The following is a 27,247-nucleotide window of genomic DNA, read 5'->3' as shown; positions in this document are numbered from 1 at the left end:
TTTAGACTTGCACGTGGGCTGCGTAAATCAGTGCACTCTTGTCCTTTTAAATTTACAGAAACATTTTGTTTGGTGGCAGATTTGTCTCTCACATCAAAGAGTGCTGACATCACAGGGTGGAAGGCGGTGCAGCGTGGACCCTGGAAGGATGGGGATTCAAGGAGTCGTGTGGAAGGAGCTCCCAGGTATTTCGGAGGAAGCAGGTGACTGCCTGTGTTTAGTTTGAGTAGCTTTGGGGTCATATAACGTCTAAGGGACTGTAGACAGCAACTACCGTGTCCCGACTGTCCTGGTCTCTGCGGATCACACTGTATGTAACGGTTGGAGGTATATAGTATGATCGCGGTGTCAGGGTCAGGTTCGGGGTTTAAAGGACTCGGGATGGTCCTCACGTGAGGGTGGCTGGTCCCGCTGTGGGAATAATAAGGGAGTGTGGTCAGTGTCCGAGGAGCAGACGGTGTCGTGAGGCTGCAGCTTTGGAGGCCCAGGCCCCCAGGGTGGTGGTTGGGATGAGGTTACAACCTCTGCGTTTGGGACGGAACGGAATCCATAGCCTTCCACCGCTTGAGTATACGGCAGTTTCCCTACTGTTAATTAAACTTGTGTTGTTTGCACTTTGGCTTGTTATGAATAATGCTACTGTGAGAATTCTTCTACATACATTCTGGGTCAGATATACCTTTATTAGCTAGGGATACATATAGCTTAGATAAAACCTCCGAAAAAGCGGTCAAGCCCAGGGCAAGCAGTTAGATGCCCTCCGTGTTTTAACCTTCCATGCAGGGGTCGCCTAACTGCAGTGGAGAGCCAATCCATTGGTCAGTTTTGGTTGACACTTTCAAGCTGCAAAGGCAAAACTGATTCCTTTGAACCTAGACCTATGGTCCTCAATGCCAAATATATAATATATATCTGTTCCTTTGCAGAAAATATTTGCAAACACCTGCGCTCAGCTTTTAATATGTAGCAACGGACACTTTAAAATTTCTTGACCCACACACTTTCTTGTTTTCTGACATAATGTTCATTTTATTTAATGTCATTCCCTCTGGCAGGTGACCCATATGGCCTGCATAAATTAAGTCTCACTGTCTTTTAGTCAAACGTGGTGGTCTCAGTTCCCATCCATATTGCAATGTAGTAGTTCCATGCCAGGATGTCAACCTGGTAATTGGATAATCTGGAAACAACACCACCAGTCGCAGAGGAAGAAGATGTAACTGTTTATTACTCAGTTACTGGTGAAGCCTGCTGGCGCCCTGGGGGCAAACAAGAACCACCCCTGAGCAGCTCCCTCCCTCCTCTCTGTACCTCCCAAGGGAGGAGAAAGCCACACTAATGACAGCAGAAAACACTGGCTTGTATATGGGAAAGTCTTATTTCCCCTCATACACTTCCTCGAAATTTCTGGGGACCAGACTATGTTTGTTGCTGGCCAGTCTTATGGTTGCTGGCCAGCCAGCCATGTGGTGTTTGGGAGGGGGAAGGGCCATGTCCAACATGGACCCCACAGCTAGTGACTGAGTGTGTATTAAATGAGTTTAGCCTTACCGCGAGGTAGCGCATCGTGGATAGAGTTACTACCTGGGAGGCTGAGGAGGCAGGCTCAAAACCTCAAAATATGGGGCTTGAGTACAAAGATCACTGGCTTGAGGAAGTGGCCACTGGCTTGGCTAGACGTGCCTTCCCTATTTAAGTCACATAGGAGAAAGGAGTCAGTGAACAACCAAGATGCAAGTAGAAGTTGGTGTTTCCCAGTTCGATCTCCTTTCCTTCCTTTCTGTACTGTCGATCTGTTTCTCTTTCTCACTAAAATAAATAAATAAATTTAGTTTCATGGTACATGCACTTCTTTCTAGCTATATAAGTGAAAATATGCTTAGTGGATGCATTGTCTTTTTTTTTTTTTAATTTTTTTTTATTCATTTATTCACTTTAGAGAGGAGAGGGAGAGACAGAGAGAGAGAAGGAGGGAGGAGCTGGAAGCATCAACTCCCATATGTGCCTTGACCGGGCAAGCCCAGGGTTTCGAACCGGCAACCTCAGCATTTCCAGGTCGACGCTTTATCCACTGCGCCACCACAGGTCAGGCGCATTGTCTTTTTTAAAATAAGTAATTCCTGAATATAATGTCAGTTACCTTTGTTACTTTTTAGTTTACTCTTTTTTTTTTTTTTTTTTTAATTTCTGAAGCTGGAAACGGGGAGAGACAGTCAGACAGACTCCCGTATGCACCCGACCGGGATCCCCACCAGGGGCAACGCTCTGCCCACCAGGGGGCGATGTCGCTCTGCCACGACCAGAGCCACTCTAGCACCTGGGGCAGAGGCCAAGGAGCCATCCCCAGCGCCCGGGCCATCCTTGCTCCAATGGAGCCTTGGATGCGGGAGGGGAAAAGAGAGACAGAGAGGAAGGAGGGGAGGGTGGAGAAGCAAATGGGCGCTTCTCTTTATGTGCCCTGGCCGGGAATCGAACCCGGGCCCCCCCGCACGCCAAGCCGACGCTCTACCGCTGAGCAAACCGGCCAGGGCCCAGGCTGTGCTGTTTGTCCTCAGGGTGGCAGATTGAAAATTGAGGATTGCCTTTCTGTTTTGGAGGGGCCACTGAATGGCTGTTTGTTGGAGAAGGGTTTTTTTTTCCCCCTAGCAAACATGGGTTCATGTTTATGATCCCATGCTCAAGGCATTGACCTCAAGGTTTGGGACCTGGGTTTTCAGTGTCCCAGGCTGATGATGTATCCACTGCGCGACTGCCTGGTCAGACATTTTTTTCAAGATTTTATTTATTTTAGCGATGGTGGGGGGGGGAAGAGCGGGAAGCATCAACTTGTAAGTTGCTTGTTATATTGCCGTGACTGGGCAAACCTGGGGCTTCAAACGAGCGCCCTGAGCATTCCAGGTTGATGCTCTATCTATAGTTTCCACTACAGGTCAGGAATGATGTGTTGTATAAGAAATTTACTGATGCATCTGCGAACAGATGGCCTGAGTCCAAAATAGCATCAGCCTTGTGTGCCTGAAGATTTAACTTTTATAGAGTTAGTGAGCAAGGATAGCGAAATTTATTTTGGTGGGGAATTTTGAGGCAGGGGTGGGGGCGGGGGAATCACTTAATGAAGAAATTGCCCCACCGGGGACATGGGTGTGGGTGGTGAGGGGAGGTGGAATATCAGTCACTTTTGCTCAGGTGGAGAGTTAAGGAACTGCCCTGGTGCCAGATCACTTGAACCTGGCTAGTAGAGGATTTTTGGTAAGCGGCCCTAGACCCCAACCTAGCAGGTACAGAGGTACTTTTTGAAGGAAAATAAAGAAACAAAGTTGTTCTAGAAGCTAGTTATTTCGGAATTGTTAGGAAGGTTAGTGTAAAGTGCAGAAGTTTTGTGCAGGGGTAAGAAATAAAAAGAGAAAGGACTGAAGAAGTAAACAGGTAAAAAAGCGACTGCTCTGAGACCCCAAATAATCAGGAAACAGAGACGATTGAGATGAGCGCCCCTGTTCACCCCAAGAGAAAAAGAGAAAAAAGAGACTGGAATGTTAAGACACATCTGACCATCTACTTCTAAAAGCCTTTCTACTCCTGCGGGACACAATGTGCTTCCTCTTCTTATTCTTACTGTTAGTTTTGTGTCTTGTTGGATCCTTCTCTTTCATTTTTCTATCTTTTGTTTTTATTTGGTTGTATTCCATACATCTTTCCTCTGTTGCTATCTTTTTTAAATCATGTGCTTCTGTGGTGGTTTTTTCAATGGTGGTTACCTTTAAGTAATGAAAAGGGTTCCTACCCTGTTCATTGTAGTGCACTATTTTGTGAGTACTTTTGCACTCACTCCATCGTCCTTTGCTGTTAATCTCCATCCTCTCCCCGCCCCCCTTTCTTTTTGTTGTTGTCACTGTTTAAATTTGGTTTTATTGTGTTCTTCTTGGAGCTTTTACTTGTGGCTTTGTTTTTTTTTGTTCTTTGTATCTGATTGGAGAACCCCCTTTAGTACTTCCTGGAGTGGGGGTTTTCTGATGATAAATTCACTCATCTTTTCTGTATCTTTGAATGTTTTTATTTCTCCTTCATATTTGAAGGATAGCTTTGATGGGTACAGTACTCATGGCTGAAAGTTCCTCTCTTTCAGGACTTTAAATATTGGGGTCCATTCTCTTCTAGCTTGTAGAGTTTCTGTTGAGAAATCTGATGATAATCTAATGGGCCTTCCTTTATGTGTTGTACTCTTCTTTTCCCTGGCTGCCTTGAGAATTTTTTCTTTGCCGTTGGTTTGTGCCAACATTATGATGTGCCTTGGAGTAGGTTTGTTGGGGTTAAGCAAACTCAGAGTTCTGTTTGCTTCTTGAATTTGAGGTTTTAGTTCTTTCCACAGGTTTGGGAAGTTCTCATCTATTATTTGTTTGAATATGTTCTCCATTCCATTTTCTCTCTCTTCTCCCTCTGATATACCTATTATTCTTATGTTATTCTTTTTTTTTTTTTTTAAAGAGACAAAGAGAGAGTCAGAAAGAGAGATAGACAGAGACAGACAGGCAGGAACGGAGAGAGATGAGAAGCATCAATCATCAGTTTTTCGTTGTGCATTGCGACACCTTAGTTGTTCATTGATTGCTTTCTCATATATGCCTTGACCGTGGGCCTTCAGCAGACCGAGTAACCCCTTGCTGGAGCCAGCAATCTTGGGTCCAAGCTGGTGAGCTTTTTGCTCAAACTAGATGAGCCCACGCTCAAGCTGGTGACCTCAGGTTCTCGAACCTGGGTCCTCGGCATCCCAGTCTGATGCTCTATCCACTGCGCCACCGCCTGGTCAGGCCTTATGTTATTCTTTTTGATGGAGTCAGATAATTCCTGTAGGGCTACCTCATTTTTTTCAATTTTTGAGTCTCTCTTCTTCTCTCTGTTGTGCCTCAAGTTGCTTGTCTTCTATTTCACTAATCCTACCTTCTATCTGGCCTGTTCTATTAGCTAAGCTTGTTACCTCGTTTTTCAGCTCGTGAATTGAGTTTTTCATCTCTGTTTGATTTGTTTTTGTAGTTTCAGTTTCCTTGGAAATATATTCTTTGTGTTCATTGAGTTGTTTTCTGAGCTCCCTAAATTGCCTTTCTGTGTTTTCTTGTATATCTCTGAGTATTTTTAGGATTTCTATTTTAAATTCTCTGTCGTTTAACTCTAAGGTTTCCAATATATTAAATTTTTTCTCCATAGATTTTTCCTCATCTATCTGTGTTACCTCTCTTTCTTTTGTATCCATGATATTCGATTTTCTCTTCCTTAATGGCATCTGAGGGTGGTTTTGTTGATAGTATTAATGAGATTTAATAAAGAATAAAAAGTTAAAAAAATAAAAAAATCGAAGAGTTGTTTTTTAAAAAAATTAATAATTAAATAAAGAAAAATAAAATAAAATAAAAATTTTAAAAAAGGAAATTATTCCCCCCCTCCTTTTTTCCTCTCCTCTCCTCTCCCCTCTTTCTTGAGAAAATCTTGTGGTGAGCTGTGAATTATATTGTACTAAATAGAACAAACAATGCCTGTAATGGAGGGCCTGAATTGGGGAGAAGTAATAAAGGGGCAAAAAAAGGGAGGGTATGGACCCACAAAAAGAAAATAAGGAAAAAATTTGGGTCAAGAATAAAATGATTTGCTTTTAGGTGTTGGCTGACTAAGAGTTATGATGAGAGGAATAAGAGGGAAACAGGAAAATGGGGGGACAAATGAAAAAGTTACTATTGTATTTAGTGGAACAAGAACTAGATAAAATGGAGAGCCAGGGATGGGAGCACTGCTAGTGAGTTAAAAAGGTGAAGTAAAAACCCCCCAAAATGCCACAAACATAAGTTTGAGTCCCAGATAAGATAATTTGTTCGTTATTGAGGTTTGAATGAGAGAAGACGTAAAGGAGAAAGGAAGAAACTAATATAGAGGGAGAAAAGAAAGAGAGATAAAAAAGAGGGAACCACTAAAAGAAGAAAAAAGAAAAAAGAGGAGAGAGAGAGAGTTAAGGGTTTTGGAGTGCAACCCTCATAGAGAGAAAGGAAGAGGAAAGAAAAGATAATGGGAGATGTAACACTTATGGGTAGTGTAGTTCAAGGAGAGGAGAGAGTAAGACTGACAGAGAGTTAAACGACCAAATTGGAGGAGGAAAAAAAAAATCAAGAATGAAGATAAGAACAAATATAATAAACAAACGAACAAATATAATAAAATGGGATAGGTTATAAAGTCTGCAGATTATTCTTGATTTTGAGAGGTTATCTTCTTGCTTTTTCTTTTCTCTCCCTCTTCCTGGTCGGTGACTCTGTACCCCGGGTTCTGCCCCTTTGGCACGCTCAGGTAGAGGTTTGCAGTTGATAAGTCTCTATGGCAATGTCATGTATTGTGCTTTAGTCTCGTTGGCAGTCGAGGCTCATTAGCATTTATAGGCTCCGACAGTGAGAGAGTCTGTGTTCCTAGAGCCTTTCTCCTAGTCTTTCCTTCCTCAATTAGTAGCCTGATAATCCAGCTATTGGGTTGCTGCTGCCTCTGCCTGGATAGTAAGAGGCTCAAAGAGCTGGCAACTCCCCACTCTATTCCCACTCAGCACAGGGCTCTGGGTAAGGCCCAGTCAGTCAGAGCTGCTATCATAATCAGGCAGGGCTTCCGCCCACTCAAAGACCTCTGGCTCTGCCACTCTGTCCGGTAACACGGGCGGGCGCCCTCTCCCGGGGTGCTTGGAGGAAACTCTCGATCACTATCTGCGCGCGCAGACCAGGATATCAGGCCAGAAGTCTCATACTCTGAGTGAAACCCCCTCCCGCACGGAAAAGTTCCAGCGTTGGAATTGGCTTTCGCTCCCTCCCCGTGCACGGCTTTCTCAGGGCGCTGGGGTGGCCTGGAGATTCTGCTTTTGGCCCACACAAAAGCCCCTGACTCTGCCCCTCTGTGGGATAACACGGGCGCGCACTGCCGAGGCACTCGGAGGAATCTCTCGCTCACTATCTGTGCGCGCAGACCAGGATATCAGGCCGGCCGCCTCACCCTCTGAGTGAAACCCCCACCTGCATGAAAAAGTTCCAGCGTTGGAATTGGCTCTTGCTCCCTCCCCGTGCGCGGCTTTTTCAGGGCTCTGGGGCGGCCTGAGATTCTGCTTTTGGCCCACATAAAGGCCCCTGACTCTGCCCCTCTGTGGGATAACATGGGCGCCCACTGCTGAGGTGCTGGGAGGAACCTCTTGCCCACTCTCCGTGCGGGCCGACCAGGATATCAGGCCAGCCGCCTCACCCTCAGAGTGAAACCCCCGCCCACACGGAAAAGTTCCAGCGTTGGAATTGGCTCTCGCTTCCTCCCCGGCTTTTGCAGGGCACTGGGGCGGCCCAGAGATTCCGCACACAAAGGCCCCTGACTCTGCCTCTCTGTGGGATAACACGGGCACCCACTCCCGGGGCTTTGGAAGGAATCTCTCGCCCACTATCTGTGCGCACCTACCAGGAGATCAGGGAAAATGGCTGCCCTGCTTGTCTTTCTTTGTCTGGGTTTGGCGCAAGTGTTAGCTTGTATTGCCTGGGTTGCCACAGGCACAGTTATTCCTCGGCTTGGATCTCTGTGCCACAGCCTGGTTTGGCTGTTTGTACCGTGGCCTGGCTCTATTCACCCCCTTTGCCCACCTTAGTGTCTATATTCTCAGTTCCCAGTGAAAGCAGCCCTGTTTAGGTTAGTGAGGAAGGTGGAGCATTTTTTACTCCCTATTTCCTTTGGGGTTTGATTATATATTTAGCCAATTTTTCGCTCGACCATACCTTCGGGTGTATTGCGAAACATCTGGAGGCTCCAAGGATAGGTTTTTCTGTTTCTGGTTGAAGATCTTGTTGAGTTTTGGGGGAGATTTATTGGTATCGCTTCCTACCGCGCCATTACTCTGACGTCATCCTCCATAGAATTCCTCTTCTTATTCTTAAATACCTCATGCTGCTGTTGTTTTTCAGGAAGGCACTGACCAAGGCCATAGACCAGGATGTGCTGATCTGAGCACACTAGAGGCACCAACCCTCTTGTCAGCAGATGCCCAGGGCAGCAGCCCCAGGTGCCTGTAGTTAACACTCTCTCCAGCCCCTCTCAGTTAAAGCTACTCTGTCCACTGAGCAATCACCTGGTCAAGCTTAAAAAGCCATTCTTACCCTTTTCTCTGCAGAACTTCCTGTGCCATCACATCCCTATCTATGCATGAGTAAGTGCACAGACATTTCATTTAAAAAAAATTATTTTAATTTATTGTGTCCACATGAATTCAAGTGTTCCACTCCATATAACTCTCTTATCCTCACCCCCGTGTCCCCCAATATCCCCTTCCCCCTTCTCTTTGTGGTTTACTGTCCTGTTATCTGCATTATGTGTGATTAGTTTCACTAATTTCTTTACCTCTCTGATCCCATTTCCTCATCCCCCTTCCCTCTGACAGCTGTCCCTCTGCTCCCTGTGACATCGCCTCTGCCTCTATTTAGTTCCTCAGTTCACTTTTTTCATGATTCCACATATAAGTGAGATCATATGGTGTTTGTCTTTCTCTGCCATTCACAGGCATTTCTTCTGTGCCTTTGCCTGGTTTGTCTATGGTACTGCTATAATTAAAGTAACTTAAAGCTCTCATTAACTGATAGGGACTTTCAACTATTCTGAAAGGTGTAAATAACTACCAATGTGGGATTTTCATTGAAATTTCACTTTGTCTATGCATTTGGGAGGCTTTATTTATTTGTTTGCTTGTTTGTTTATTTTGACAGAGAGAGGAAGAGAGAAAAGAGAGAGAAGCATCAACTTGTGCCACTTAGTTGAGCACCCACTGATTGCGACTCTTATGTTACGTATTGTTACAGGGCCTTGATCTGGTGACCTGAGGATCGAGATGGCAACTCCAGGTCTGAGCTTGTGACAGGACTGCTTCCGGGAGACACTCTATCTACTGCTCCACCAGCTAGGGTGGAGAAATGACATCTTTACAACGCTTTCATTTCTAAAGTATGTTCACGTCAACTTTCCATTCATTTGAGTCTGTTAAAATTTCCCTCTAGTCCTGGCCAGCTAGCTCGATTAGTTAGAGCTTAACCCGAAGCACAGAGGTTCTGGTTCAATCCCTGGTCACAGTACACACAGGAACAGAATGATGTTTCTCTCTCTCTCTCTCTTGTTTTCTCTCTTTTTACTGATATCAGTAAGTAAAAATTGAAACAACTTTTTTATATTTATGTTTTTTAATAGAAATTATCTTAAAATTTTTAAAATTTATTTATTGAATTAGAGAAGAAAGGAAGAAGAGATAAATAGAAACATACATCATTTTCTTGTTCCACTTATTTGTGCGTTCTTGGTTGCTTGTACGTGCTCTGACCAGGAGTGAAACCCCCAACCACGGCTTCTCTCCCTGACGCTCTAACCAACTTAGTTAACCAGCTAGGATTTGGATGAGGTTTTTAAAAATGTTTCCATTGATTCGAGAGAAAGTGGAAAGGAAAGAGCGAGTGACACAGAAGCATCCTGTTGTTCCACTTAGTCTTTCCGTGTCAGTTGTGCAGTCAGTCGTTGCTTGTCCTCCCGATATGACAAGATTGGGGTTTGCTCCTCGCTCAGGGCTCATACTGGAGTCAACTAATGAATGCATAAATGGGTGTGACATCAAATCTATGGTTCTCTCCTCCAATCTTTCTCTCTCTATCTCTCTCTTTCTCTATTTCACAAATGAATCAGTAAAAAATCAGGCCCTGGCAGGTTAGCTCAATTGGTTAAGAGTTTTGATACAAAGTGAAAAGGTTGCCAATGGAATCCTTGGGTAGGGTACACACAGGAAGCAAACAGTGAGTGCACGACCAAATAGAAAAGTGAATTCTTTCCTTCCCCCTTCTTTCTCTCTCCCTTACTCTCTCCGTCTAAAAAGAAGCCCTGGCCCCATAGGTCAGTTGATTGGAGCACCATTGTGGAGCGCAACGGTTGCCAGTTTGATTCCGCAGTCAGGGCACATACAGGAGCTGCTCTATGTTCTTGTCTCTCCCTTCTTGGCTCTCTCTCAAAAAAATAATAATAATAGAAGAAAAAGACAGTGTTGATGATGTGCCCAGTGCATTGTTTTCTTCCTGAAATTGGTGCAGTCACGGGCCGTGCAGAATCGTTTGCAGAGGAATCCAGCACACAGATTTAAAGCAAATAGTGACCAGATCCTCTCCTTCCGTGTGGTCAGCTCTCTATGAGTGATTGTTCTGAGACTCCCCACCATGTAAAGGGACACTAGTGATACTGTGGTCACTGTGAGGGTGAGTGCATCTGGGCCCAGAGGAAATGTACCAGTCACTGAATTTTCTCCTCAATCCACAGGTCCTGGCTCCTTGGAGCAATAGAATCACGGGGAGTGGAAGACGTAGAATTGGGTGTCAGCATCTCTGGCAACTCACCCCACTGAAGACGGTTTTCTGCACTGAAATTTAGAGCAGACCCACAACACGCCAACACACAACGTCTCTATATCCAGTTTTTTTCCAACAATTGAAGAAAATGATTTTTGCTCAGGTGACTTTGTTTTTTTTTTTTTTTTTTATTTTTTTTGGAGAGAGGGAAGGAGAAAGATAGGAAGGGAAAGAACTGAGAAGCATCCAGTTGTAGTTGAGATACTTTAGTTGTTCATTGATTGCTTCTCTTACTTACCTTGACAACGAGATGGGGCTTAATCTGAGCTAAATACCTTCTGCTCAAGTCAGCAATCTTGAGCTCAAGCCAGGGACCTTGGGCTTTAAGCCAGTGCCCTTTAGGCTCATTGAATTATCTTGATAATCTTACACACAGGACTACGACCCCACACCAGAGCTGGTGAGCGAAGGTGCTCAAACCAGCGAGGTGAGATTTTCAAAACTGGGTCCTCAGGTCCCAGGTTGACATCTCACTGCGCCACTGCCTGGGTAGGCATTTGAGTTTGTTTTATTTTTTCTTTTCTTCATCATGTATTTGTATTTTCTTCATAATGTATTTCAGATTAACCTTAGTTAATCAGTACTTAGTTAGTACTGAAATATATCAGTAGAATTTTTTCTATTCATTACAAAATCTTGTAATCAGATGAATGCATTGATGACTGAATGTACAATTGAGACTTGACAGTCAGGCTGAAGTAGGTTTACAGTTCTTATTACATGTAAAACAGTTTATTCTTGTATGATTGCTTATGATTGTATTATTCCTATGCTCAAATGTAAATCTACTTTTGCCCCACCTTATATTTTAGTAGGCATATGATTATTCACTTTTATAATACAACTAGAAAGCCCGGCGGTCATACGAAATGACTGCTGTTCTAGATATTATAAATTGTAATTAAAATGATTTGTGCAAAGGTGTCTGCTAATTCAAACTGAATTACCCAGAGCAGGCGGCGAGGACGCCCCTTTGCTTACTGCCCCACGGGGTTTCCCCCTTCTACTTGCTTAATTGCTTAAAGTAGAGTGCAGTGAAGGAAACTACTGGCGGTACATTTCTTAAGAGCCACCGCTAGCTCAATAAATAAAGGTGATTTAAATAATAAAATGTTAATTCACATGTCAAAGATCTCTTTGTACACAACATTTCTTGTGTAGATCTTTCCATCATTTTTAAGCTCGCCTTGCAGAGGACCATCAATTATTTTTAATTTTATGTCCGTTCTTTCACGAACTCTTGAACAGGCAACATAAAGTTGACCGTGTCCAAATGCAGGCTCAGGTAAAAAAATGCCAACGCGCTTAAGCGTTTGGCCCTGAGACTTATTGATGGTCATAGCAAAGGCAAGTTTTACAGGAAATTGTCTACATCTCAATTGAAACGGCAACCCTGTTTGAGATGGAGCCAAATCAATTCTTGGAATGACATGTATTTCACCTTTAGAGGAGCCAGTCAAAGACTTAGCTATTATGACATTATTTTTCAATTGGAGAACCTCTAGTCTTGTACCATTGCAAAGACCCCTCCCTTCTGGTGTTAAGATTTCTTAACAGCGTAATAACTGCTCCAATCTTTAACCTCAATTTGTGAGGTGGCATGCCAGAAGGCGGGACTATTTGAATGCCGTGGCAACTTCACCCCATTGGCTAGTACAGTTACGCAAGCAACCAATAAGCTATCGGCAACAAACAGACACTTAAGCCGCATATAATAAAGATGGTACCTTGAGATACGGATATAATTCATTCTGTAACTGAGCTCGTAAGTCAGTCAACTAATATATCAAACAAATTTCTCCCATTTAAAATGACTAAGTAGATTTAATCTGTTCCAGTCCTGTAAAACATCCCCAAACCATCCTAAATTATGAAAAAATACGTTTTTTATTTAAAAACACACATGTATACTTTACCAATGCATAACAAAATATATAAAATAAAAGGAAAAGGTGTTATTAGTATTGTATTCATACCTTTGAGACAGATGAGTGCAGCTAACGAAGGTGAATGGTGGAGGAGGCAGGAGGGAGGAAGGGATGCAGGCAGTGTAGACACGTAAACTAAAACTGCACTTTCTTAACACTAAATGTAAACTAAAACTGCATTTTCTTTACTTTAAACAAAACTATAACTGCACTTTCTTTACTTAAAATGAAATCACAAAACTTAATTGTAAAAAAATGCACTTTTTAAACTTTAAACTTAACCTAAGCTTAACATTACGTATTTTTCATTTAATCATCACCGGTTTTTGCCTTTTTTTTTTAAAGATTTTATTTATTCATTTTAGAGAGAGTAGAGGGAAAAAGAAGGGGGGAGGAACAGGAAGCATCAACTCCCATATGTGCCTTGACCAGGCAAGCCCAGGGTTTTGAACTGGCAACCTCAGCGTTCCAGGTTGACACTTTATCCACTGCGCCACCACAGGTCAGGCAAGGTTTTTGCCTTTTTGGCTGCACTTTCGCACTTTCACTTGCAGGACTTTTGAATAAAAATCTATCCAAAGAAGTTTGCTTTTGCCTGCCTTTTAAAATGTTACGGAAATGTGACAAACAAGTGTCAGTAAAAAGTGCTGAAGCACGACCAATTGAAACTTTTTCTGGGTGTTTCTTTTCAATGAAAGTTGAAAGCTTCTCCCACGTTGCCAGCATGTCTTTAATTTCACAGCCTTGCCAGTTCAATCACTCGTACACCTCACTCATGTTTTTTTTTATTATTTATTGCTTTACTTCTATCGACATCATTCTCTTATTCTCACCACTGTTCTTTACACTCACTTTCTTCAGCCCCGTGATAACACACACAAAAAAGTTAGTAAAAATGCAAAAATGATGCACGAACCAGTACAGCACATGAGATTCGACTTGATTCTGCGAGTAACACATGAGAAAGAATGAGATGCTGGTGTTGTGCTCCCAATACCGGACCCATACGCCAGCACGCCACCTAGCAGGAGCTTCCCCAATCATGACTCGTATTGGAATTTCGCTTGGATCTTGAACAAAAATATGGATCAAGTCGCAGCTCGTATCTTAAAAAAGTATGTTGGTCTGTTCGTATCTCAAGGTACCAGTGTAAAATCAAAGTTCTTTCACTTTATAGATGTATTGTATTAAGTGAAGATGGGAGAAAAACTATCATTTACATCATCAAAAGCACATCACACCATTAACCAGCACACTGCTGTTACAGAAATGCCTGACATTTCACGATGTGGCCGTGGACTTCACCCGGGATGAGTGGCGTCTCCTGGACCCTGATCAGAAGGACCTGTTCCGGGATGTGATGTTGGAGATCTACAGCCATCTGGTGTCAGTGGGTGAGGACAGCTCCCCTGTGTCACTTAGAAGGTGCCCTGTCAGTGGCTTTTTCCCCTCAGATGCTTAACTGTTCCTGAATAACTACTCTGAAAAGGTAGACCCTCAGATCCTTCCATTACCTCAGACAAGAAGGCATTACATTCTGCCTCCTGAGACAAAAGACTTCGTGTTACAGATGTGAAGCATGTTTGTTTCTTTAAATTTAACATTCTTCCTCTTGAAAGACCGCAGCCCAGTTCAGTAAGTTTAAGTCTTGTGTCATTTTTCCCTCTGAGCAGGGTATCAATCCAGCAAACCAGATGCACTTTCCAAGTTGGAGCGAGGGGAAGAACCGTGGACAGTAGGGGATGAACCCCAGCATGTAGTCTGTCCAGGTGAGTGGGTGACAAGCACCCAGGGGGTCGGGGGGCTTAATGGCAGGAAGTCATATTCTAGTCAGAACACATCAGACCTGCAACATTGGATAAAGAAACCTAACCACCCCTTCACCTATGAGAACCCTTTTTATTTCTAGAAATTTAGAGGCAAACATACCCCTTTTTTCTCATTGAGTAATGATCCCTATTTAATCTACATCTTACTTTTGTTTGTTTACTTTTTTATACCTAGCATTCTCATATTTTACGCTCTGTCCATGCCCACTGGGTCTCAGCTTGTGTTACCCCCTCTTTTTCTGTGAAATTACACATTCTGGCCCCTTTGGAAAGATAGAACTTGAATATCGTCGCGTTTACAATGAAGCGCCACCACATAGGAGTAACATTACTCGGTGGGATAAGCAGTTGAAGGAAACCAGCAGTTTGGTGGAGAAACCCCGTTCTGGTAAGCCATCAGTCAGTGACGAGTCTATAGAGGCTATACGGGATAGCTACCTCAGGAGCCCTAAAAAGTCTGTGCGTGAGCCCACATCGAACTGCACTGAATAGGTATGAAACTGGGAGAGTTTTCCTTTTATTTGGTGCAGATTTCACATTTCTATCATCCTTTGGTTGTTTTTCTGTGACCGGTCAAAAGTGCACCATGACTTTACAGACACACTGTATTCTTTGAAATGGACTTGCATACTGACATCTCTCTCATTGTTGTCTAGTGTGAGCTTCCTTTCTGTGCGTTGTGCTCGTTGTCATGGCAGCTGGCCTTTGACTTCCCATTCTCTCTGACAGCGAGAATCGCATTCATTCCATCCTTTCCAAAATTTAGAATTTTGGGCACATGCGGCATGAGTTCCAGCTCAAACTAGTTCCAACTATGTGTGCATCACGTGCAATCCTTCCCAGGTTTCCTAAATCAGATTTTCGTCATGAATAGATGTTTTCGCTGCCTTTGTCTTCCTAAAGCTTCTGATTTTACATCATAGAGTTAATGGTTTTTTTAGATTTAATTCACATACCAATCAATTTAGCCACTTAAATGAACAGCTAATTTGTTTTTAGTTTAGTTATGTAATCATCACTATAATCAATTTTGGAACATTTTTTATGTACAAGTTTTCATGGTGCTTTTTTATATCCATAGCTTTTTAGCAGCTTTCAAAATTGCAAAGAGTGAATTCTCCAAGTGTGTTCTTCTCTTTCAAGATTTTGAGGACCTGACCAGTGCACTCAGAGGTAGAGTGTCGGCCTAGTGTGAGGAGGTACCGGGTTTGATTCCCGGCCAGGGCACACAGGAAAAGCACCCATCTGCTTCTCCACCCTTCCCCCTCTCTGTTCTCTCTTATTTCTCTCTTCCCCTCCCGCACCCAAGGCTCCATTGGAGATAAGTGTGCCTGGGTGCTGAGGATGGCTCTATGGCCACAGCTCAGGCAGTAGAATGGCTCAAGTGGCAACGGAACAACGCTGCCGATGGGCAAGACATCGCCTCCTAGTGGGCATGCTGGTTGAATCCCGGTTGAGCAAATGCAGGAATCTATCTGCCTCCCTGCTACTCACTTCAGGGAAAAAAAAAGAAAACAAAAAAGATCATTCTGACATCTGGATTTTTCAATTTCCATTTGATTTTTAAAATCAGCTTGTAAATTTCTTCAAAACTAAGCAGCTAGGGTTTTGATAGTGATTACTTTGACTCAATCTCATTGGATAGTAATTTTGTCTTCAACATATTCTTCATACTAATCCAGGGTTATTGGGTGTATTTTTTTTGTTTAGTCATTGATTTCTTTAAACAATATTTTGTAAGTTTTAGAATAATACGTTTTTGCCTTTATTTATTTATCTTGTGTGTTTGTGTGACCGAGACAGAGAGAAGACAGAGAGAGGGACAGATAAGGACAGACAGACAAGAAGGGAGACAGAGGAGCAACATCAATTTTTTGTGCAGCCCCTTAGTCTCCTTAGTTGTTCATTGATTCCTTTCTCATATGTGACTTGACTGCAGGGGGTGTCTTTAGCAGAGCGAGTGACCCCTTGCTCAAGCCATTGACCTTGGGCTCAGGCCAGCAATTTTTGGGCTCCAGCCAGCTACCATGGGTTATGTCTCTGATCCCATGCTCAGCGAGTGACCCCGTGCTGAAGCTGGTGAGCTCATGCTCATCCCCGTGACCTCAGGGTTTTGAACCTTGGTCCTCGGTGTCCCAGTTTGATTCTCTATGCACTGCACCAGCACCTCATCAGGCTAGCCTTTCTTAAATCATTCCTATGTGTGATATTTTTCTTTATTATGCAGAATTTGGAATTGTGTTGTTGATGCATTTATTATTTATTGTTAGAACATTACAATAAAATTAACTTCCCATCAAATTGTGATGACACTAAGTGCCAGATAATTATTCTGGTTTTCTGTCATATGAAATGGCAGCTTGTCCTGCACTGACCTTTATGATGTGCTGTCATCATGATAGTTTGTCCTGTTCTGAAAGACTCTTTAATATGTTCCATAACTGTGATTTCTGCCTGCATGATGTGATTGCTGTATATCTTCAAAACTTGCATTTTGAGCCTTGCCTGTAGTGATGCACTGGATAAAGCGCCCACCAGGAACACTATGGTTGTCGGCTGGTATATCCTGGGCTTGACTGGTCAAGGCACATGTGCGAGTTGAAGCTTCCTGCTCTTCCCCCTTCTCTGTCTCTCCCTCTCCTCTCTAAAATGCCTAATGTCTATTAAAAAAAATTGGACTTTCAGCCTGACCTGTGGTGGTTCAGTGGATAGAGCAGTGATGGAGCATGCAGAGGTTGCGAGTCCGAAGCTCTGGACTTGCCGGATCAAGAAACATGTGGCAAGCAATGAACAACTCAAGTGAAGCAACTGTTGTTGATACTTCTTGCTCTGCATTAACTCTTTTCTCTCTATGTACTATCAATAAAGAATTTTTTTTTTAGTTTAATGAGAGGAGGGGAGGCAGAGACAGACACACACATGCGCCCCCAACTGGGATCCACCTGGCAAGCCCACTAGGGGTTGATGCTTTGCCCACCTGGGGCCCTTGTTCTGTTACAGTCAGAGCCTTTTTTTAGTGCCTGAGTTGAAGGCTTTGGAGCCACCCTCAGCACCCTGGGCCAGTTCACTCCAATCAAGCCATGGCTGTAGCAGGGGATTGAAAGAGAGAGAGAGAGCGCAAAGTGAGGGGCAGGTGGATGGGTGGAGAAGCAGATGGGCACTTCTCCTATGTGTCCGCACTGGGAATTGAACTTGGTACTTCCACACTGGGCTGATACTCTACCACTGAGCTAAATGGCCAGGTCTGATAAGTCAAAACATTATAAAAAACTTGTATTTTGATATCCTAATATTTTTTACCTGAGCAGTAAGAAATTTAGTAAAGAAATAGACATCCCTACTCTTTACATTACTTTTGGCCCCAGTAGAAATACTGTATAATCAATACTAATATCATCTGGTGAAAGTTGGTATAAAGACAATCCATCCAATGGATCAGTGGGTGTTCGTCCTGGAACTGCACTTTCAGGAGTGGGAGTGGCTCTTTGATAAGGTGCCTCTGAGCAGAGATGAGGGATGTGAATCGGCTTCCAGGAGTTTCTCCCAAGTGAGACCATCAGAAGTTCAAAGAGCTGAATCTGGAATGTGTTTGAGGAACTTTTAAAGTTTGTCTGGTTATTGAATGATGAGGATGATGGAAAATACTGACAACAAGGACAATGTGGTGGCAGTGGGAAGTTTGAAGATACATGCCACACATCACCTTTCTAGTTCTTTTAAGAGCTTGCTTTCATTCCAGATGAGTTGAGAGACCAGTAGGGACTTTTGACTAAAGCAGTGGCGTGACTTATATAATTTTTAAACTGGACCACTCTGCTTATCAAGTGTAAAGTAGACTTTATCAGGGAGGGAAGTTTACTTTTTTTCCCCTGGGGAACAGAGGGAGAGGAAGGGAGAGAGATTAGAAGCATCCATTCATTGTTGTGTCACTTTAGCTGTTGATTGCTTCTCATACTTGCCTTAATTAAGGGCTAAAGCCGAGCCAGCGACCTCTTGCTCAACCAGCAACCTTAGGATTATGTTGATGACCCTGCAGTCAGCTGCCGAGTCTGTGCTCAAGGCCTCTGATGAGCCCGCAGTCAGGCCAGCACCTGGGGGTTTCGAGTTTGGGTCTTCAGGTCGACGCTCTATTTATTGTGTTACCCCCAGTCAGGCAGGGGAGTGTACTGTTATTCTCATGGTTAAAAAATTGTGACAGTAAAACAGTACAGATGAAAATTTTCAAAGCTATTGTGGCATAGGAAAAAATTCAGGCATCACATGAAAAGTGCTGAATTGCCTGACCTAATCACGGGAGCCTTTTCAAAGTGTCTAAAGAGAGAAGAAGCTGAAACAGCAGAGATGCTCTCCTGTTAGCCTTAAAGCAGACTGCCCTGTAGCGGACAGAACACCTATCAGCAGGCTGACTGTGGTAGTTAAGGGCGTCAGTCCCACAACTACAGCAAGTGTGTTCTGCTGACAACCTGTGAGCTGGAAGAGGTCCCCAGCTCCGGATGAGCTCACAGGATGGCTGACATCTTCATACAGTTTTGCAATCCTGTCCCATGGAAAAAGATAATAAATCTTTATTGTCTTAAAAAAATTGTGATTTTTCTTGTAGTAATGGTGATTGACAGCGGGTGTGAGGGATTGCCAATCAGGGAACCCGACACACCAGGTATCTCTAGCCCCCCAAAGTGAAAATATTTTTAGTCTTGACCAAAGCTAAAGGCCCACACAAATAGCCACCATGAATCACATTGATCACATAAACTACCTGGTATTGCCGGAGACTGTAGGTATTAAAAGGCACTTTTTTGGCCCTGGCCGGTTGGCTCAGTGGTAGAGCGTCGGCCTGGCATGCAGAAGTCCCGGGTTCGATTCCCGGCCAGGGCACACAGGAGAAGCGCCCATCTGCTTCTCCACCCCTCCCCCTCTCCTTCCTCTCTGTCTCTCTCTTCCCCTCCCGCAGCCAAGGCTCCTTTGGAGCAAAGATGGCCCGGGCGCTGGGGATGGCTCCTTGGCCTCTGCCCCAGGCGCTAGAGTGGCTCTGGTCGCAACAGAGTGACGCCCCGGAGGGGCAGAGCATTGCCCCCTGGTGGGCGTGCTGGGCGGATCCTGGTGGGGCGCATGCAGGAGTCTGTCTGACTGTCTCTCCCCGTTTCCAGCTTCAGAAAAATACCAAATAAATAAATAAATAAATAAAAGGCACTTTTTTTAAGCTTTTTTTTTTTTTTTTTTTTTTTTTTAAATTTTAGAGACAGGAGAGAAAGAGAGAAGCGGGGAGTAGCAGGAAGCATCAACTCCTGTATGTGTCTTGACCAGGCAAGCCCAGAGCTTCAAATGTGCAACCTCAGCAGTCTAGATCAACGCTTTATCCACTGTTCCACCGTAGGTCAGGCTGCTGAGTTAGCACTTTACTGCATGTCATCCACCGTGTTGATGTAAGAACATAGGAAGGACAGTATGTTACAGGGAGACTGTTTGTGACTTGATTTCAGTATCTTTTTAAATTTTTTTACAGAGACAGAAAGAGAGTCAGAGAGAGGGATAGATAAGGTCAGACAGACAGGAACGGAGAGAGATGAGATGCATCAATCATCAGTTTTTCGTTGTGACACCTTAGTTGTTCATTGATTGCTTTTTCATGTGCCTTGACCATGGGCCTTCAGCAGACCAAGTAACCCCTTGCTCGAGCCAGCGACCTCGGGTCCAAACTGGTGAGCTTTTTGCTCAAGCCAGATTAGCCCGCACTCACGCTGATGACCTCAGGTCTTGAACCTGGGTCCTCCGCATCCCAGTCTGACACACTGTCCACTGTGCCGCCTGGTCAGGCAATTTTCAGGATCTTTTGTCTAGCTTGGATATTAGTGCTTTGGGAGAGTTACAGTGTTGACAGAATAAAGAAGAATGGCATGTGGGTGGAATATGATAACTCTCCACAGTCTTATACTTCCCTGGAAATCAGATGCTGAGCAGCCGTATGAGTCCTGGGTTCAATTCCTGGTTATGGCACTCAGGAGAAGCAACCATTTGCTTTTCCACCTCTCCCCCTTCTCTATCTCACCAGTTGCCCAATAACAATGTATTTGTTCTGTACACCTGGTTCTAGGAGTGTGCACCTGATCACACTGCTCAGAGTTTGGTACACTTTGGTTGCCTTACTGAATTCCAGAACCATGTGCCTTCACCTTTTATTCTACATGTTTTTGAACACAGTTCATTTAGTAACTTTGCTTTCTATATGTTAATTGCTTTCTATATGTTAATGAGATCCATGCTGCTGTTTCTATAAGAAAGTGGTTGGAAACCTATGGCTCACGAGCCAGATGTGGCTCTTTTGATGGCTGCATCTGGCTCGCAGACAAATGTTTAATAAAAAAAACGTAAAAAATATAAAACATTCTCATGTATTACAATCTATTCATTTCCTACTGCTCATGTTCATGGGTGCGGTTGGTTGGAGCCAATCACAGCTGTTCTCTGGGACAACAAGTTTTTATTGGATAATGCGTAATGTACACGGGTCGTTGTATGGCTCTCATGGAATTACATTTTAAAATATGTGGCATTCATGGCTCTCTCAGCCAAAAAGGTTCCTGACTCCTGGTATAAGACCTTATTTAGGATGTACAGTTTGAACTGGTTTTTTCATGTTTGTACTTGGCTATTTAGTAATTGTCTTAAACTTTGTTTCAGAATGCACTATAGAGTTTACATATTTTGGACTTTAGTAATCTTCCTCATTTCACTAGTAGTCATTTGACCTACCCAGTGGCTCAAGCTACATAATTTTTTAAAACTTCTTTATTAAGTGAGGTGAAGAGGCAGAGAGACAGACTCCCGCATGTGCTCAAACCAGGATCGACCCAAAAATCTGCTTATGGAGCATTTTTCTGCACATCTGAGGCTGTTGCTTAGGCTATCTGTGGCTTGGGGCCGTTGATTCGTTACTGGGCAACTGGTGAGATAGAGAAGGGGGAGGGGTATAGAAGCAGATGGTTGCTTCTCCTGAGTTCCATATCCAGGAATTGAACCCAGGACTTACACATGCTGCTCCTGAGCCAACTGGCATGGGCTTCAAGCCACATAATTTTTATAGAAATCCTTGTGTCCTCACTTTCATTATTCTCTTCCTGCTTCTTTCAGTGAGCCTATCAGTAAACCATTTCTTCTCTTTAAATACAGGGTGGCACTAAAGTAAGTTTGCACTTGTGTGTACATAAACAAGTTATTCTTTATTTATATATATATACAGTGAAAGAAGGGGAGGCAGAGACAGGCTGCCACATGTGCCCTAACCAGAATCTACATGGCAAGTCCACTAGGGGAGTGATGTTCTGCCTATCAGGGGAGTTGCCTGAGTTGTTCTCAGTGCCTGAAGCAGAAGGCATGGAGCCAGCCATACTGCCTGGGACTAACTTGCTCCAGTGGAGCCATGGGTGAGGGAGGGGAAGAGAGACAGAAAGGAGAGGAGGAAGGGTGGAGAAGCAGATGAGCATTTCTCCTGTGTGGCCTGACCATGAATGGAACTCAAGACATTCACACACCGTGCTGATGCTGTGACACTGAGCCAACCAACTAGTGTTTTTCTTATTATTATTGTTATTTTTATATTATTCCTATTATATTTTTCTCCATATGAGCCATTGTAAACTTACTTTGCCATACTCGTATTTTCTGATATTCTTCACTGTTTACATATCCATTGCATCTTTTACTATCTTTCACAGACTGATTACCTCTACTTCTTTGCTTCAAGTTTTATTGCTAGGTAGTTACTAAACTGGGTATCCTACAAATTAATTCAATTCTGATACTATCTATTTAGGACTAGTGTCAGAACCTGTGAGGAAAGAGTTCAGTTCCAATAGACTTCTTCCACTACTGATGTCGATTTGTGTGTCCAGATTATAACCTGTGCTTCTGACCAGTTGGATAAATTGGAGGTTTTCATGAGTCCTTCCTTGAATTCAATTAATTTTCTAGATCTGGTTACAGAAGTCAGAGAAATACTAATGTTTACTCTATTATTAAAAAGACAGATGAATTGGTACATAGGGTAAGGTCTGAAGATTTCCTGAATATAGGCGCTTCTCTGCCCATGGAACTAAGATGAACCATACAGCAGGGACCTAGATATGTTAACTCACCTAGAAGCTGATCATATACGAACAATCATTTTTAAAGAGCTTATAGCTTTATGCCATCTCTTCTTTCCTAGAGAACAGTTAGTGAGGCTGAAGGTAAACCTTTCACTTACTTGGTCCTTTTGGTAACTAGCTGCATCCTGAGGCCATGTAGGAACCCTGTGCTTAGTCTCCTGATTAGCATACACTCAGCCTTTTTTGAAATGTTCCTTTATGCAGAATAAAAGATACTCCCATCACTTCTGAAAGTATGAGGGTTTTACAAACTCAGTGGCAAGAACAAAATTCACCTTGTCCTCCCTGAGCCCAGTACAAAGACTAGTGTCTGGACATTCTGTGTACTGCGATCTCATTTCTTCTTGTCAGACTAGCATACTCTGTATTCTGCTTGCACCCAGTTGGTGCTATGTTTAGCCTTGGAATCCACTTGACTCCTCTAATTGGTCTACCTGTGCAATTTTTTAGGATCTTGTGGCTGTTTGTAGAATTTGTGAACAAATGAGGTGGCCACATTTTCCAAGCAAGAGAAAAGCCTCATGAAGGCATTTTTTTTCTCTAACTTCATCCTGAGGCTATTTACAAATCTTGTAATAAGTCACTTCACTAGCATAAACTCAGCAGTTATCTAAAGATATTTTTTTTGGCTCTGGCTGGTGGCTCAGTGGATAGAGTGTCAGCCTAGCATATGAATTTCCCAAATTCGATTCCTGGTCAGAGCACACTAGAGAAGCAACCGTTTGATTTTCTTTCCTATCCTCTATTCTTTTTCTCTCTTTCCCTTTCACAGGCAGTGGCTGGCTTGGTTCCAGCAGGGCCATAGGAGTTGAGGATGCCTTGGTTTGTCAGTGTGCATTTTCCTCAGGTGCAAAAATAGTTTATTGCTTTAGCATCGGATTCAGATGGGGTTGCCAGGTAGATCTTAGCGCACATGTAGGAATCTGCCTCATTATCTCCATTTGACCCACTTTAAAAAGAAATAACTGAAGGAAAAGAAAATGACAGCATTTTTAAAAAACAAAATATGCTTTTATTATGTTAGAAACTACAAGAGTTATACAGGCTCAGTATGTAGAATCTGGAGAACTCCAAATATATTTCTTATTTCTAAAACCATAGGGTTATCACTAAAGAGTTACTTTACAGAAAGGGATTTCATAAAATTTTTTTATTTCAAACTAAGATTATGAAAGATTGTAAGATGATTTACTGTTCTCTTCTCTCTTAGAAATCAAGAAAGTTAATGTGCCTTTGGGGAGTTTTTTCCAAAGTCCAGCCATTGAGAAGAGTGAAGAAGAATGCTGTGAACATGATGTGTTTGCTAGTATTGTTAATCAAAGAGAAAGCCATTCCCTATTGAAGCAACAGTGGGATATGTTGGAGATATGTGATAAACCTTTAAAATCAAAATTAAGTTTTGAAAACCAAACCAGAAGTTTTAAATTAAAGAACTCTGAACACTTGAATGGAGATGGGACATCCATTCCACATCATAACCATGAACTATTCTACACTGAAATTAGGATGCATCCCAGTACTACATCCATTAAAAATAAGTCCCAAGTTCTTCAGCAACAGAGAACTCAAAATGTAGAGAAAGCCCACTTAGGCACTGTATGTGGGAAAGCCTTCATCAAGATGTCTCAGCTCACTGATCATCAGAGAATCCATAGTGGAGAGAAGACTTATGGATGTAGTCTGTGTGGGAAAGCGTTCTCCAGAAAATCCAGTCGGAGGATTCAAACAAGACTGGATCAGAATGAATGCAATACATGTAAGAAAACCTCCTTCAATAAATCACAGTTGAATATACATGAGAAAACTGATGTGGGAAAGGAATCTTACACATGTAGTGAATGTGGGAAAGGTTACATTTATAGGGATCAGCTCATCAGTCATCAGCGAACTCACAGAGGAGAGGAACCCTATGGAAGCAGTAAATGTAAAAACACCTTTCCAGTGAACAGCAACCTGCTGGAGCATCAACATACTCGTACAGAAAAGAAGCCCCATATATGCAGTGAATGTGGAAAAGGGTTTATAGAGAAGAGCAAACTGACTGTACATCAGAGGACTCATTCCGAAGAGAAGCCGTATGTATGCAGTGAATGTGGGAAAGGCTTTTCAGTGAAGACGAATATGATTAGACATCAAATGATTCATTCAGGAGAGAAGCCGTATGTATGCAGTGATTGTGGAAAAGGCTTTCCAGTGAAAACTCACCTGATTAGACATCAAAGGACTCATACAGGAGAGAAGCCGTATATATGCAGTGATTGTGGGAAAGGCTTTACAGTGAAAACTCACCTGATTAGACATCAAAGGATTCATAAAGGAGAAAAGCCATATGTATGCACTGAATGTGAGAAAGGCTTTCCAGTGAAGAGTGAACTAATTATACATCAAAAAACTCATATGGGAGAGAAGCCATATGTATGTAGTGAATGTGGGAAAGGCTTCGCAGTGAAGCACCGACTGGTTGTACATCAAAGGATTCATACGGGAGAGAAGCCGTATGTATGCAGTGAATGTAGGAAAAGCTTTCCATTGAAGAGCCAACTGATTGTACATCAAAGGACTCATACAGGAGAGAAGCCGTATATATGCATTGGATGTGAAAAAGGCTTTACACTGAAGAGCCAACTGGTTATACATCAAAGGACTCATTCAGGAGAGAAGCCGTATGTATGCAGTGAATGTGGAAAAGGCTTTGCAATAAATCACCGATTGATCACACATCAAAGGACTCATACAGGAGAGAAGCCGTATGTATGCAGTGAATGTGGGAAAGGCTTTACATTGAAGAGCAATCTGGTTATACATCAAAAGACTCATTCAGGAGAGAACCCTTATGTAGTGAGTGGGGAAAAGGCTTTTCAATAAAGAGCAATATGACTCACAAAGGAGAGAAGCCCTCTGTATGTACTGTAGGTGAAAAAGTTTTTCACAAGAAGAGTGATCTAAATGTACATAAGCATGCTCATTCCTTAGTGAAACTGTGAATATGCATTGAATGTGGGAAAAGCTTCCCCATGAAGAGTATTACCATATATATATACAACCTCACAGAAATTATACAAATGCAGTGATTATTGTTAAACTTCCATTTAAAAAAGAATTTATTACTTTTAAATAAGAGTAGAGTGGGACAGGAACAGAGCTGGAAGAATCAACTTCCACAAGTTGCTTCTTGTATGTGCCTTGGTCAGGCATGCCCAGGATTTCAAATGAGTGACCTAAACATTCCAGGTCAACAGCTTACACAGTACACTAACACAAGTCAGGAATTTTGGTGTAGGCTTTAAGAAGATATGCATGATGGCCTGATCAGGTGGTGGTGCAGTGGATAGAGTTCAAGCTGGGGTGCTGAGGATTTAGGTTTGATAACCCTAGGTCTCCAACTTGAGTGCAGGCTCACCAGCTTAATCAGAAGGTTGCCGGCCTGAGCGTGGGATCATACACCTAACCTTATGGTTGCTGGCTTGAAATCCAAGCCCAGCTTGAGCATGTGATCATAGACATGACCTCAAGGTCATTGGTTTAAACCCAAGGTTGCTGCCTTGTGCGAGGGTCCACTCACTCAGCTGGAGGCCTCCATTTAAGATATGTATGAGAAAGCAATTTATAAGCAACTTAAGTGTCAGAACAATGAGTTGATGCTTCTCATCTCTCTCCCTTTGAGTCTGTCTGTCCATGTCTGTCTGTGTTTCTATTTCTAAAAAAAAAAAAAAAAGATATGCCTCTTGGAACATCACTGATTTGTCAGAAAAGACTTCATTTGCATATACTCAATGTGGAAATAAAATTCTCATTGCGTAAAATTTGTCTCATTATCCATTAGAAAATTCACACAGGAGACTAATCCTACAAATGTAACGAATGTGGCAAACTATCACTGCAATATTAATACACAGTGTTCAAAAAACATACAAGAGAGGCGCTATGGGTGCAGCATTTGTGGGAAAGCTTTTGACTACTCATCTGTTTTTGTTAAACATAAGAGAATTCACAGGAAATTGCTTTGTGGTTGTCTGTTGCCAGTTGTATGTCCTCCGTACACACAAGATGTATGGAGGACATACTTGTATGCAATGAAGAATAACAATGCAAAAAGAATAAAAAAGGAATAACAGCAACAAGCATGGTTTTGTCTGTCCTGATCAGTTACTTCATATATTGAAACAATTGACAAAACATTCTGATGCAGTCAGGCTTGACAATATTTTAAAAAACTGTATCTCTACAATGTGTATACTGAGAGAAATCCTATGAATGTGACAGACTAGGAAACTGTGCAGTGGAATGTAGACTGTCATATGAGATCATCAGAAATCATGAATGGACATTTGTAATTGTGGAAATGAAGGGTCAGAAAGTAAGACTTCAAGAAATGTCAGTTTACATTAGTGAAATACTTCCATGTGGGACTGAATATGGTGAGGTTTAAAATTACTTCATGTTCCTCATCACTTGACAGGAAATCCATGCAGAAAAAATTCATGAACACATCAATTTTGTTGGTTTTAGCAAAACTTCAGATAACTTGGAGTAGGAAAGAATCCTTGAATAAAGAAGCATTCCGCCACAAATCTAAACAGATAATACACCTTAAAAGCAATTTTGGACAATACACTTTCAGCCATATTTCTCTCTGAAAAATCTTTATGCATTCATTTGAGCCAAACTGATGATATATGCTGCTGACCATGATCCCAAATGCTCCAGCATCAACCTCTTTTCTCTTTGCCTTGTAATTGAAAGAATAATAGTGGGAGTAACTATCAACGTGAGTTAAATTTAATGTGTGCGACAGTGTTCTGTTCCTTTTTTGTTATATAAATAAGCTTTGCTTTTCCTTAATTTCAAGTTTGTTATTTTAGAATACTTGAAATACTTGAAATTTAATATGTTCATTTCAATAATAACAACATGCTTGGATGTGT

At 42.5% G+C, this 27,247-nt stretch overlaps 1 protein-coding gene across 1 annotated transcript; it reads left to right on the top strand.

Annotated features, from left to right (window-relative positions):
• Positions 1 to 27,094, top strand: LOC136399246 (zinc finger protein 615-like). Its single transcript, XM_066374247.1, has 6 exons — positions 1 to 185; positions 8,844 to 8,985; positions 10,333 to 10,524; positions 13,617 to 13,743; positions 14,023 to 14,118; positions 23,533 to 27,094. Exons 3-6 carry the CDS (start codon positions 10,510 to 10,512, stop codon positions 25,185 to 25,187), a joined length of 1,893 nt encoding a protein of 630 aa, XP_066230344.1. The 5' UTR covers positions 1 to 185; positions 8,844 to 8,985; positions 10,333 to 10,509; the 3' UTR covers positions 25,188 to 27,094.
• Positions 27,095 to 27,247: the final 153 nt, after the last annotated feature.

This window comes from Saccopteryx leptura, chromosome 3, assembly GCF_036850995.1.
Source record: "Saccopteryx leptura isolate mSacLep1 chromosome 3, mSacLep1_pri_phased_curated, whole genome shotgun sequence".
NCBI classification, from domain to species: domain Eukaryota; kingdom Metazoa; phylum Chordata; class Mammalia; order Chiroptera; family Emballonuridae; genus Saccopteryx; species Saccopteryx leptura.
Note: the sequence above shows the minus strand (reverse complement) of the source record. Positions and strands in the feature narration are given on the sequence as shown.